General features: G+C 43.9%; 1 protein-coding gene across 1 annotated transcript in view; it reads left to right on the top strand.

Moving 5' to 3' along the window:
- The window catches only part of MVB12B (multivesicular body subunit 12B), a 245,076-nt gene that overhangs the window by 80,871 nt on the left and 149,812 nt on the right, over positions 1-14,393 (top strand). The window contains exon 5 of the mRNA XM_006892550.1: positions 4,498-4,620. Within this exon, the coding sequence (XP_006892612.1) occupies positions 4,498-4,620 (123 nt within the window). The remainder of the gene's footprint in view (positions 1-4,497; positions 4,621-14,393) is intronic.

Raw genomic sequence — 14,393 nt, 5'->3', positions numbered from 1 at the left:
CTAGTCATTTTTTGCATATATGTTAAATTAGTGATTGCTGTTGTTGTTGTTGTTATGTGCGGTTGAGTCACTTGCGACTCACAGCAACCCTATACACAACAGCCCTAAACACTGCTCTATCCTGTGCCAATCACACTGCCTCCGACACACCCATCCCAATTACCCCAGTCACTGAATCAATCCACCTCATAGAGGGCCTTCCTCTCCTGCACTGTCCCTCCACCCTTCCAAGCATGATGTCCCTCTCCAAGGACCCGTCCCTCCTTACAACATGTCCAAAGTATGTCAGAAGAAGCCTCAGAATCCTTGCCTCCAAGGAACAGCCCGGTTTAACCCTCTCCAGGATGAATCTGTTTGTTTTCTTAGCAGTCCATGGTACATATATTAGTGATACTGTTTGATAATTTTCACCTTCTGTCAGGTCATCTTATTTTGAAATGGGAACAAATATGGATCTCTTCCGTTCAGTTGGCTAGGTAGTTGTCCTCCAGATTTCTTGGCACAACCTGGTGAGCATGTCCAGGGCAGCATCTGTTTGTCAAAATATGTCAGTATCAAGAAGGCAACAATTTTAACCACTGAGCCAATTGGCAGCACCATGATAGAGAAGAGATTGAGGTTGTTAACAATTACAGCTTGCTCAGCTTCATAATCAACATTCTAGGCATTAGCAGCCAAGAAATCAAAAGATGAATTGCACTGGAAAAATTGGCTGTCAGGGACTTCTCCAGAGTACTAAGCAGCCATGATACAAGTCTAGAGACTAAGGTGCACCAGATCCAGGCCGTGGTCTTCGCATTATCTTTCTATGCATCAGAGAGCTGGACAGTGACTAAGGATTATAGAAGAATTGATGCCTTTGAGTTGTGGTGCTGGAGAAAAGTATTGAACATAACCATGGACCACTAAGAAAACAAATAGGTCTGTCTTGGAGAGGGTGAAACCAAGTTTCTCTTTGGAGGTTAGGATTTTGAAGCTCCATCTCACATTCTTCGGGCACATGGTCAGGAGGGACTGGTCATTGGAGAAGAACATTATATTTGGAACGATGGAGGGATAGTGAAGGAGAGGAAGACCCCAGATGAGATTGATTGATACAGTAACTGGGACAATTGGGGTTGGTGTGTTGGAGTCATTGAGACTGGCTCAGGATAGGGTAGACTTCAGAGCTGACAGGGTCGCTATGAGTCACATATGACTTGATAGCACATAACAGCAGTAGAAGGTGATGCTTTGGTCTCTGTGACCATGTGCCTCTTCCTCAGGTCAGGCTTTCCAGGCATATATTTGTTACTGTGGTTCCCAGGGATGCAGTCTCCTACTTGACTTTGGAGGTCAGCATTCTGGATCTGGTTCATATTGCTTTATTTTTGTTCCAGTGAGCATAGAGCCTCCTTTTTACTCTAGAAGTAAGGGTCTTTCCTCTTATGCCAGATAGGGTTTAGGCAGTGGACAATAGCTATAGGGTTTTCTTGAAGTCATGCAGGCAGAAGTTTGTACTGTAAAGATTATTTTCAGCATGACTTCTGTAGATTTCTTCAGCTATGGAGTCTGAGATTGTGCGGTTCTTAAGAAGAGCTCTGTGATCATTTTCTTTTTTAAATGCTCAAAAAACCTGTTTTCCCATATTGTTTAAGTTAATTATATAAACAGTATTATGAGAGTTGTTGTTAGTTGCTGTCGAGTCAAGTATGATTCATAGCAACCCTATGAACAAAACAGCTGAATTCTGTTCTATCCTGCACCATCCTCATACCTCCTGACACACAAGAGCCCATTGCAGCAGTCACCATGCCAGTCCACATAATGAGGGTCTTGCTCTCCTTCGCTGACTCTCATCTTCCCAGCATCATGTCCTCCAAGGAATAGCCTCTCCTATTGTCCAAAGAATGTGAGGCAAAGCCTCATCATACTTGCCTCCAGAGAGTGCTTCAGCTGCGCCCTTCAAGACATATCTGTTTGTTCTTTTGGCCATTCATGTGATGTTCATTGCTCTTCTCCCACACAACAGTTCAAAGGCATCAATTATTTTTCTGTCATCCTAATTCATTGTCCAGCTCTCAGATGCAAAGCTAGTGATTATAAAGACTATATGGCCTAAATCAGATTCACTTTAGTCCTCAAACTGACATCACTAATCCTCAATAATTTGGAAAGGTCCTTAACTGCAGATTTTCCCAGTACAGTACATCTCCTTATTTCCTGACTGCTAGTGCCAAGGTAGTTAATTGTGGGTCCAAGCAAGATGTAGCTGCTGACAGAAAATAATCGTATTTCCAGCCCCTTAGAAGCAGCTGTTTACATAAAAATAGAAAAAACCAAGTTTAGTTATAAACTTTTAGAGTTTAATTTCAGTTAACAGTTGTATTTTAATTATAAACTGTACTATTTTGAATTATTTAAATAACATTAAAATTAAAAATTGAAATCCAAATAATAGTTTCCCCTCCCCCACATATGTCTGGCTAGTCAGAACTAGAATCTTTTTCTTTTGTATCATTTTGAAAAGATTGCTGAATAAAGTATATTTTATTTGATCTTGGCACAAATATTCTTTTTCAGAGGAAAAAGATTTCAGTGTTATATTTAAGACAAGAGAACTCAGCATTCAGAACTGTAAGGCACTTCTTCGAATGGGCACAATTCCACCTGTTACTTTGTGAGGATTGTAGTAGATCAGCTGGAGGAGACAGAAACCTCAAGATTTGATCTCTTAGAGCCAAGTGAAGACTAAGATACGTGAAGTCAGAGAAGCTGACTGGAATCAGTTTTCTAATAAGACTTAATTGTGGTTTTATTTTAGGATAATTCAAAGCAACTTACTAGATGTATTCACAGAATATTTGTTTTTATATTTTGAAGAAGTTATCTATATCCTTCTAAGATACAAATCTATGGAACAATTGAAAAGTTGAAAACTATAAGTGTGGCTGAAATAACCCTGTTACAGTTCTGAAATATGCACCAGCCCCGTAAACACGTGTGCCTGTGTGGCATAAGGCCAGGCTTGTGGGGCTGTGTGTTCTAAAGAGCCTAGTGTGACATCTGTGAGGCTTTACTATGTATACACTTACTTGAGGTAGTTGGTGAGGCCTGTGCCTAGGGCTTTGTGGTTTGATGATGTTCCCCAAACCTGGCAGAAGCTTTTTCATGGTAAGATGAGGTCAACAATAGGTTTACATCAATCTCAGCTTTAAGGTGTTCCAACCCAAAACAGGAGGCCCATGGATAGCACAAATGGCCTGTACTTGACTTCTGCCCGCTCAGTGGCTGTTTGAGGGAACAGGCTTCATGCTTCTGTAAAGATTCTAGCCAAAAAAAAACCCACTGAGTACTTCTAACCTGTAACATGTGGTGTCAGCATGAGTCAGAGTTAGGTCAATGGTTAATTTGGGTTTTTGCTTTGGATCCTGAAATGTTACAGAGATGTTGTCGCTGTTAGGTGCTTTTGAGTCAGCTCTGACTCAGTGACCCTGTAATAGAATGATTTGCTCTCTGATCCTTTAACATATTCAGTCTCTACTGTGCATGAGCCTGTAACTGCAGCTGCATATGTCACCCCATATTGTTGAGGGTCTGCCTCTAATCTGATGATCCTCAACTTGACCAGCATGATGCCTTTCTCTAGGGACTGACCCTTCCTGACAGCATGCACAAAGTATAGGGGATAAAACTGCCCCATCCTTGCTCTGAAGAAGTGTTCTCAACTGTACTTCTTCCAATATAGGTTTGTTTGTTCTTGTGGAAGCCCATGGTATTTTTCAATATTATTCATAAGCACCACAATTCAGAGACATCATTTCTTTTTTCAGACATCTTTATTAATTGTCCATGTACATTGTCCATGCATTTGAAGTGCTTAAAAATATCATGGCTTTGTTCAGGCATCCCTTTGTCCTCAGAGTGGCATCCAGTGCAAGGAAGGCATAATTTGGTATCTTACCAGTATACATGATAAATATGAAAAAATAGTGCTGCTTTCCTGAATGCTGATTGTGGATTCAAGTAAAATGAAGTCCATGACCACTTCAGCCTTTTCTTACCGTGCTGTTGTTAATTGGTTAAGAGGATCAGGGTGGATCTCATTCTTCTTATGGCTAAAAGCCAGGCATATGTGCCTGCAAGTCCATTTTCTACCTGCCTCATCCTAATTGCACAAAAAAATTTGGAGTGGGTTAGAACACAAATACCTACAATGAAGTGAAAAAGAATTCTTTAAAATGAGAACCAATCAATAGGATCAGGAAGGCAAGCTCTGGGGGTGGATGGAGAAGATGACTGTGTCCTCAAGTCCTGTATGCTTGGGAGACTTGCCCTCATATAAGGCCCTGATCCTTGGCACCTGGAATACAAAGGGAGGTGGTGTTACTGATATTGTACGGGCAGGAATTGATTCCCTGTTTTTTAATCTATGGCTCTTTTAAATGAACTCCTTTACTTTGTCACTTGGGTAACTATTTTAAACAACACCATAATGATTTTTCTTTCCTCCTAAAGGGAATTGAACAACATGGGCATCTGGTATCGAATGGGCAGAGTACCAAGAAATCATGACTCATCTCAACCCACGACGCCTTCCCAGTCATCAGCTGCTTCCACCCCAGCCCCCAACCTTCCCAGGTGAGGCCTCACCAGGAGTGTTCTATGCTATTATTTATGTAACAGCTAAAGTTCGGACCTGTAGAGATTAGAACAGGGTCTGGAGTTCTACTGTGGGTAGCATGTTAAAACATCTTTACACAGTATCTGTACCACATAGCTGAGAAATTGTGGAAGCAATCCATCTTTAGAGGGTATTTTTAAAAGTTCAGGCGAGACATTTGTGTTAAATTAATTGACAGGTCATTCTATATTCTATTTTGGATGTGTTCTGAAGACCCCTGTAATACAGTGTACACCTAAAATTGGCCATTGCAAAGAACTTAGATCTGCACACAGATACTGCACAAAGATGCCTGCTTTGTAGCTATATAGTTGGGATCACAGGGCTTAAGAAGGTGGAATTCCTTTTCTGCCTCAACCAGTAACTCATTTGAAACCCAGAAGGATTGGTAAGTAATTATCTCATTTTCATATTGTTTCTTTTCCCAGTGATCCAGAATCTATTTAAGAAATGGGTGTTTTGGGTATGAGAAAATAGCGAGAAGTTTTGCTGGAGATGTTAGTTTTATAAAGTAATTGTTTCCATACAGGCATTTGGATAAACAAACTAGCTTATCTCTTCAACTGATTTCAGTTATAAAAAAGGTAGTAAGAGTTTCTACATTTTTGCAGAAAGCAGATGGTGAAAAGAATCCTGTCATAAAGAACCTTTTGGTAATAAAGAACCTGTGCATCACCAGGGGTAAATTGAAGACAAAGGAACAGACATCAATGATAGATTAAGTTTAAAAAGAAAATAAGTAAGAGTAGATGAGACAACATCTCTTGGGGGATTGATGAATGAGAATGCATCTGAAAGCTTCCAGGTAGGGGAATAGGAGGAGCAGGCATCAGTGCCCACCTTCTCTGGGTCACACCTGCCACACCCACAAATCCCTCAGGGAGGCAACATCAGGCATGCCACAAGGAGAGCGATAGTTTAGCTGTACACACAGCATCCTCCTCCCAGCCGCCTCCCTCAAAGGAACACCGCGGTAATGAGCCTGCTGCTCAGAGGACTCTGTCCTTTGGGACGCCCTCTGTAAAAACAATCTGGTCCTTCTCAAGACACTTTCAGAAACTGAGAACGGTATTTAAAGTTAACTACCCCCGGAACTGCCCCAAACGTTAGAAGGACTTTCGGTTCCACTCTGGTCTGAAAAGATATGAATTGCTGTGAACCTCCGAGGGATGCGGGTCTGAGCAGCTGCGCCTCTTTGTTGTGCTCAGGGGTGTGAGCACAGCTCCGCTCCACAGTTGCTGGTTCCTTTCTCACTGACAAGAGCACTGTCACAGCTGTGTGCTCAAGAGTGCTGCGGGGGACCACCACCACCTGCGCTCGGGCACAGCCGCACTCCATCACCTGTGTCAGGCCCATCACCTGTGCGGAGGTCAGTGCAGGCCTGTCGTCTGAGCTTCGAGTCAGCTCAGTGCAGAGGCCGGGAAGTCCCCAGGGGACTACTTGGTTCTGAACGTCTGAAAGAGTTTTCGTTGCCTTTAAATAGTTACAGCTGCCCCCTGTTGACCTTATATGATCCTGAATGGCCAGAAGTGGGCACACCTCCCTGGCAGGCTTTGATGTCCTGTTGAGCAGAGAGCAGTGATTCTCCTGGATAAAGCAGCGAGCAGGATGGCCTCAGAAGCTTCCTGTAAGAGGAAGGTCACTTATAACAGAAGGGAAAGGGCCTGAGCACACTAGGTCAGCCAGAGCAGGGCCAGACCTGGAGGGAGCATGTCAGAACGAAGTGTTTATAAGGCTTTATATATTTTATAACCTCTTGTTGTACAGTTTATGGTTTACAATGGCTGCAAGGAAATTGGATCAGTTTTGTTTTACTTGCCAAATAAAACAAATGTCAAAATAGTCAATATAAAATGTATTCTAATTTGGCTGAGTTAAGTCAGCCAGTATGCAGTAGGATAATTGAATGTTACATTAATGTTTCCCAGTAAAAACCTCTTGTCTGTCCCAAGCTCTCCTCTCTCCCTGTGCAGGTGATTTACAGGTAATGTGCACACCTGTGTGAGGCTCCTAGTTCATTGGGGCGCGGGGGGGGGGGGGGGGGGGGGGGGGGGCGGGGCTGTGTATGGTGTGGCATTTTGTGTAAAAAAAAATTCCTATCTGATATCCCTTAGATTTTTTTTTTAAAATGAAATCTGATTACTCACTCAAACTTTCCATTGCAAATGTACAAAATGAAGAGGAGATTATTTTATTCCTTGAAGCTTCAGGTTTCTATGAACTCTCCTGGAGCAGAATCTGACATCTGACACCTCCAGCCCCTCAGTGCTGAGCCCTGAGTGACAGAGTGTTCTGGTTCCTGGGATATGTGGTGGGCCTGGGAGTTCCAAAAGAGCTCCAGTTGCAAATAGTTTGGCCTCCATTCACATCAGTGCATTGCCAGATCCTTGTATTTCGAAAATATGGTCTCTGTCCATCTGCCCCACAAAGCTGAAATGAGAAGTGGATTATAAGAGCATATGAGACAAACAGTTGCAAGAGGGGGTGCATTGGCTGAGTTCTGCTGTGGCCCCACTGCCAGCTCACAGAACAAGCCGCCTCCAGCAATTCTGTGTGTGGGTGGGGCTGCACCTTTTCCCAGGAGTCATCTGTGGAGCGTGCATCTTGTTAGGCCTCTGCACCAGCTGTCCTCAGAGTTTGGCACGTCTTGGGATCTTTGTGCAAACCCAGGAGTCTTTGTGACTCCTGGCAGCCACAGTGGTTTCTTGGGCTGTGTGCACCCTAGCCACCTGTCACAGCAACCAGAGCCAGTCAGCACACCTTTCTGGCCTTCTGCATCCACCTATGGGCCATGCTGTCAGTAGAGCTAAGGTTAAGAGTTCAGTCTCAGGTCAATACTGAGCAGCAGTGGTAGAGGGAGACTTTGATCACAGTTCTAACCTGATGTGTCTTCCTATGAGTGCGGGTCATTTAAGTGACACCTGGGTGTGCTCAGGGCAGAGCACAGGCAGGGCAGTTGCACTTCCTCCACTGAAGTCCACTTTCCCTCTCTCAGGTCTCTGCCCTCTCTGAGCTTGTTACCTTATCTGCAAAGTGAGACTCATCTTCCTTTGCAGAGTTTGCTGTGCGGATTTGATGAGAAAATGGGTCTACTTCACTTTATATCATGTCTGCACACAGCCAAAGCAAACTTTCTTTTGATGTTGTTATTGCTAACAAGTCGAGTATGATTCCTGGCAATCCTATGAACAACAGATCTGAATTCTGTCCTGTCCTGTGCCATCCTCACCATCTCTGATACATCAAGCCCATTGCTGCAGTCATCACACCATTTCATCTCATTGGGGGTCTTCCTGTTTTTCACTGACCCTCCACCCTCCCAAGCATGATATATCATTCCAGGGAATAGCCTTTCCTAGCAACATGTCCGAAATATGTGAGATAAAACTTTGCCATCCTTGCCTCCAAGGAGCACTCCAGCTGTACCTTTTCCAAGATACACCTGTTCGTTCTATTCTCCAACACCATAACTCAAAGGCATCAATTCTTCAGTCATCCTGCTTCATTGTCCAGCTCTCGGATGCATTGCAAGTGATCAAAAAGACCACAGCCTGAATCAGGCACACGTTTAGTCTTCAAACTGACATCATTGGTCTTCATTGTTGTGGAGAGGTGCCTGACAGCAGACTTGCCCAAAGCAGTACATCTCTTGATCTCCAGAATTCTGGTATCAGGAGTGTTGATTGTGGATCCAAGCAAGACAAGATCATTAACAGTTTTAATCCTTTCTCCATCTATCATGATATTGCTCACTGGCCCAGTAGTGAGACCCTTTTCTTTCTTGAGGTTGAGATACAGTCCACACTGAAGGCTGAAATCTTAGATCTTCTGCAACAAGCAATAGATGAGTACAAATCAAGCCTTTTTTTTAAGAGGATGAAATCATGTGGTGAGTGAGATTTTCCTAGAAGTGGGGAAAAATCTACTCTCTTTCAATGTTACCCTTTGGTCTCGGACTCCTCCTCTCACTCCCTCTCAGTGCTCTGCCTCGGGATTAACGAGGAGGACACAGTTGTTTGAGAGGGACAGTTTTCTGATACTCAGGATTGTCTCACTAGGTGGATCGCAGAAACATTCCTTCTGATCTTGTTCACATCCACCTGCCTCCGCCTGGCTACAAGTCTCACCTTAGCCTTCTCCTGCTTAAAAGCCACAGCAACCTCCCATTCTCTCTAGGTTAAAGGCCATACTGCTCAACAGGGCATATCAGGGCTGGATGTTCAACTGCTCTAATTTCCCCTCTCCTCTTCCTCAGCCCCCAACCTCAAAACCCCTGGTGGTGGCTTCCTCTCCCTTTTCTATTCTGTGCTCCCATGTCCTTGCTCACACTGATACTTGTACATCAGATGTGTCCCATATCCTTCCTGACTCAGTCCTGTTCAGCCTTTAGATTTCAGCTCCAAGGATCCTTCTTCCAGGACACCTTCCCTGAAGTCCATGCTGGACTCTCCTCTCTGAACATGTTTCTGCCATGATTCACATTGCATTATGGTCATGTCTCTGTGTCCAGCTCCTCTCCCAAACAGAGAACTCCCTGAAGGCAAACACAATGTCTTGTCCCTTGTATCCCTCCAGTACTTAGTGTGGAAACAGGTGTTTATTCCAGTGGCAACCATGGCTTCTTCAACAGCCGAGCATTCTGTGTTGCAGCTACCCCAGTTTATTCCCAATTCCCTGAGTCTGTCTCTTTCAGATTACAAGAGTAACTCAAGCATACAGAAGATTTGTAAGATACAGAAAATTAAAAGGAAGGAATTCTACTCCTGCTTTGATAAATATTCATAACATGGTTTTATATTTTCACCAAGTCTTTTTATTCCACTGTACACTTTTTAGTGTTGCTGACTGCCTTGAGTCAGCCCGATTCACAGAAACCTCACACACAGTGGAACAAAATTACGTCTGCTGCTGCTGCTGCGTTTTCCCATGACCAGTTGCAGGTCAGACCACTGTGATCTGTAGGACTTCCACTGGCTGATACTTGGAAGTAGATTGCCAGGCCTTTCTTCCTAGTCTTTCTTAGTCTGAAAGCTCCACTGAAGTCTGTTCCGCATCACAGCAATACACAAGCCTCTTCTGACAGATAAGTGGTGATAGCACACGCTGTGCATTAGCTGAGAATTGACCCTAGGTCTCCTGTATGGGAGGAGAGAATTCTGCCACTAAACCACCAATGCCTCACAACGTTCTTTACATAGATGATGATAGGTTGTAATATCAGGTTTGTATTCTGCTGGAATTTTTTTCTTATAATACTAAGCAACAAGCATAAGAAGTACTTCCTAAAATGTGGTCTTTGTGTTGACACAGGGATCAAGTTGCTAAGACCAAGGCTAGAGTGGGAGGGTGGTGATCCAGCGCCCTCTACTGACCAAATTTGGAAGTGGGTGGGAAAGATGGTGTGGTGCTGGAGCCTGAACAAGCCATATTCCCCCAAGTCCCCCAAAATGGCAAAGGACAAGGGAGGCGCGATAGCAGACACTGTTTGCCTTTTTTTAGCCTCTGTCTCAAAAGATAAAAATATGTATCTTGCTTCCATTATTTATATTGCTGTATATATTTCAGATAATTCCTCCGAATTGGAGAGCTATTATTTCTGGTTTTATATTGAACACATGATTTGAAAAGCTATATATAGGCTGTATTATGAAGAATATAGCATCGGGATTGGAGGAAGACTCATCCGCAACCTGCATTATACAGATAGCACAGTCTTTCTTCCAGAAAGTGAAGAGGACTTGAAGCACTTACTTAAGATCAAACTAAAAGTCTAATATTTCAACATCAAGAAAACAAAAATCTTCACCACTTGGACCAACAAGCGACATCACAATAGACATAAAAAAAAGATTGTAGTTGTCAACGACTTCATTTTACTTGGGTCTACAATCATCACATATGGTAGCAGCAGTTAAGAAATCAAAAGGTATGTTCTGTTGGGGAAATCAGCTGTCAGAGACCTCTCTAAAGTGCTAAAGAGCAAGGCTGTCAGCTTAAATATTAAGGTGCCTGATCCAAGACATGTTCTTTCTATGCATTTGGAAGTTGGACAATGAATAAAGAATACTAAAGAAGCGTGAATGTCTTTGAATTGTGGTGTTGGAGATTATGACTGTTGAATGTCCCGTGGAAAGCCAAAAGAACAAACAAGTCTGTCTTGGAGGAAGTGCAAAGTGCTCTTTAGAGATAAGAAGGGTGGGAAATCCCATCACTCTGGGCATGTTGTCAGGAGGGGCAAGTCCTTGGAAGAAGACAGCAGGGTGGGGAAGGGAGCATCAGCAGAAGAGAGCAAGACCTTCAGTGGGGTGGATCACACAGTGACTGCAGTGATGGGCTTGGACATGGCACAGACTGTGAAGACGGGCAGGACAGGGCAAGGTCCAATCTGTTGTTCATGGGGGCATTTGGTGGCCCTTTTGAGAGAAGATAGGTCATGATTTGAGGACTTCATAGACCCAGCAGAACTCTGTAGAGACCGCTACTGCCCTTCCTAATATTGTTGAAAATGCGTGGTAGGACTGGATAAGGCAGTGTCCTTTGGTGTGTGTGTGGGGGGGGTTGTCACACCTCCCATAGCTGGTGAACATAGTGTTTGGGCACCTTGTTTGGAAAACCTCCTAACAGATGGTGGGATAAGATTTGGCAGAGCTCTTTCTCTCTATTCATTGATTCTTTCTCTCTCTCTCTCTCTCTCTCTCTCACACACACACACACACACACACACATCTCATGCACATCCCTTGACAGTTTGTAAGTAAAGAAGGGCTTGTCACCCTTCCCTAGGAGCCTCTGTGCTCCCTCAGGGACAGTGATTTCCACTCCTTCCTCTGCCCATCCCCTTCACTCACAGCCCGCCTGAATCTCCGTCAGCAAGATGGGGCCAGTCTGGTGACTGAGGCACTGCTCCTTCGCCCTGTCCCTCTCCCAGGCTATCTTTGGCTTAAGAAGTCAGCCTTGTATATGTGAGCAGTGTCTGGTGACACTCATCAGGATCGCCTGACTCTGTTCTCTGGAGCAGCCTGGGGACATAGGTGGTGGTAGAGGAAGTCCCTTCCTGGCTTCACCAGAGCAGCCTTTTCATTTCCTTATCATACTTGGTCTCATGTATTATTCTCCTGGGAAAGAAATGTCCCACTGCTGTCAGAACAAAGGCTCTGGAAGGCAAGTGGATTCACAACTGGCCAAGCATCAGTACCCCAGAGTGTGAACAAATGAATGGTGTGTGCCTTCTGGGAGGAGGTTCTTAGTGAACTGATCCCCTGTCTGCTGAACAGTGGAATTGTTGGCTTGATGAAGACATCAGAGGCATGCTTATCAAATTTGCAGATGACACAGAGTCATTAGGGAGAGCTGATGTGCTGAATGACGGAATCAATACTCCACATCTCCTCCACAGGGTAGAATACCCAGCTGGATCCAGAGATGAAAGGTGATGGGTGTATGTTAAAAGAGCCCAACTGAGGTACAAGAAATCAATTGCACAGGAATCAATTGCCCCTTCTTGTTGAGGGGCAGAGACTTAGCAGTGGTTGCTGTAAAATGGGGGGATGATTGTTAATTAGGTTGTGTTCCGTGTAGCAGAGTGTGCATAGTGGGAGGATAGCCCATGAGAGGGTGGGCTACACCTGTCACGTACATTAGGAAGGTTACAACCATTGCCGGCACCCCTCAGAAGAGGTCCCTGAATGGTTTGTTGAATCTGAATGTGTGGAATCATTGAGTTTTGACCTGACACAAACTCATTTCAGATGTTTAAGTGGTCAGCAAGTAGGAGAGAAAAGAGAAATGTTTCAGCGTGGAGTGGTGAGATCACCAGAGACAAGATTAGATCAAATAGATTTAGGTTTAACATTAAGAAAAAATGAATTTTCCCCAAAGATAAAAATCCTGCAGCATTAAAGAAGCTGACATAAAGGGTGACAAACTCCCATGGCTGGAGCTATTTTGACAACATTTGGATTTTTCAGAACTTAAGAGGAGTTGGAGTAGATTAATTCTGCTTCCCAGTCTGATTGCCGTCAAGTTGACCCTGACTCGCCCCAAGTCCTTGGGTGTCAGAGGAGAACTGTGCTCTGTAGGGATTTCAACAGCTGGTTTTTCTTTTTTTTTTTTTTTTTTTTTACTTCTTCTTTTTTTTTCTATAATTATATTTTATTAATTTTCATAAACATTTACAGAGATTTTGAGCTTCCACTCATTCATTGTTGCACTATTCTCTCTACCCTCCTCCCAGTTTGTTCTTGTCCAAATGCCACAGTGCTTGTCAAAGCCAGTTCTGATTAATCTTCTTTGTCAGTGTATCCTTTGCCATTCCCTATCACTCCTCCCTGAGAGAGACTTCACCCTGAGTCATAAGGAAAAGGGGACGGCGTATTCTCTTAGCTACTTCCTGCTGAAAAGGGACGCTGTGGGTTTCAGGGTGAAGATCTTCTCTCACTACTCTAAAGGGCCCCTTTGGCAGTAGGAAACACATAGACTATTATGGAGATTGATTTTGGAATTCAGATGCACTCTTATTGATTGTGCTTGGCTGTACATGTACATATCCTTCAAGATGTATCATGGGGGTGTTGCAACCTAGAAGACACAAATTTGACTAACAAGTTATAAGTACATGAGTCCAAAAATTATGGAAAAGTAAAAGAAAAGATTCTTTCATTGTTTTACAAACCCTCCCCCAGGTCCCCTCCACCATGCAGCCCTCGCTCTAGTCTCCTGTGATGACAGAAATACCCAGTTACATCTCTCTTTTAGACGGTTCTCTCCCTCCTCTGTTTCAGTGCAGTATACATTATTGAACCCATCTTACTCATTCTCTCCCCAACCCCAAGGACAGTCCCATTCTACAACAGTGGCATCATGTAATATTTGTCCTTTTGTGACTGGGATATTTCACTCAGCATAATTCAACAGCTGGTTTTTCAAAGTAGACTATGAGGTTGTTCTTCAGAAGTGCCCATGGCTAGAATTGAACCACTAACCTTTTGGTTAGCAGTTGAGCACAATGATCATTTGCCTCAGTCAGGGGCTCCTTGTTTTAATAATTTTCCATCCCTCAGCTCCCATCTTACATGTTAGGATTCAGGGACTTCCATATTAGGGCTGTGGACACTTTGCCAAGGGTGATTCAGGGTACCCCAGTGGGCAGGGAAGCCAAAGAACAATGGCATTTGCTTGTTCAGGCTAATTTCGGTGCTTTATCTGACTTGTACCTGGTACCTTCTGCCATTCACCAGCTGTGGCATCAAGGAAAGAGGCTTGAGTAGCTGGGGAGGAGTTGCCATGTAATTCTCCCCAGGTGGCAGTAGCAGAAACCCTCCCCCCTTCAGCAGGCCTAGCAGTGCTGACATTGTGTCTGAAGCCCAGCATTTGTGTATGTGATCTGACAACAAATTCCTCCCCTTTCAAAGTCCATCTAAAAGAAACATTATGTACTCTAGAACACGGGAATATCTAAGACATTTATGTTTATGTGGTCACTGGTCTAGGACAAGCCTAGAAAGTGTAAGACCTGGGGTACCAGTAGGAGCTCTGGTGGTGCTGTAGTGAAAACACTCAGCTGCTAAACAAAAAGTTGGCAGTTCAAGCCTACCAGCTGCTCCGTGGGAGAAAGGTGATGGGAGTCGTGGGAACTCCAGAAGTTCCTCTCTGTCCTGTAGGATCACTGTGAGTCAGAACTGATTGAATGGCAATGGGTTTGGCTTTTTGGTTTGGCGGTTCCAGTGGCTGC

Source organism: Elephantulus edwardii, unplaced genomic scaffold, assembly GCF_000299155.1.
Source record: "Elephantulus edwardii isolate Elephantulus edwardi_28Jun2011 unplaced genomic scaffold, EleEdw1.0 scaffold00116, whole genome shotgun sequence".
In the NCBI taxonomy this organism is placed as follows: Eukaryota; Metazoa; Chordata; class Mammalia; order Macroscelidea; family Macroscelididae; genus Elephantulus; species Elephantulus edwardii.
The sequence above is the reverse complement of the archived record's forward strand: the minus strand, read 5'-3'. Positions and strand labels throughout refer to the sequence as shown.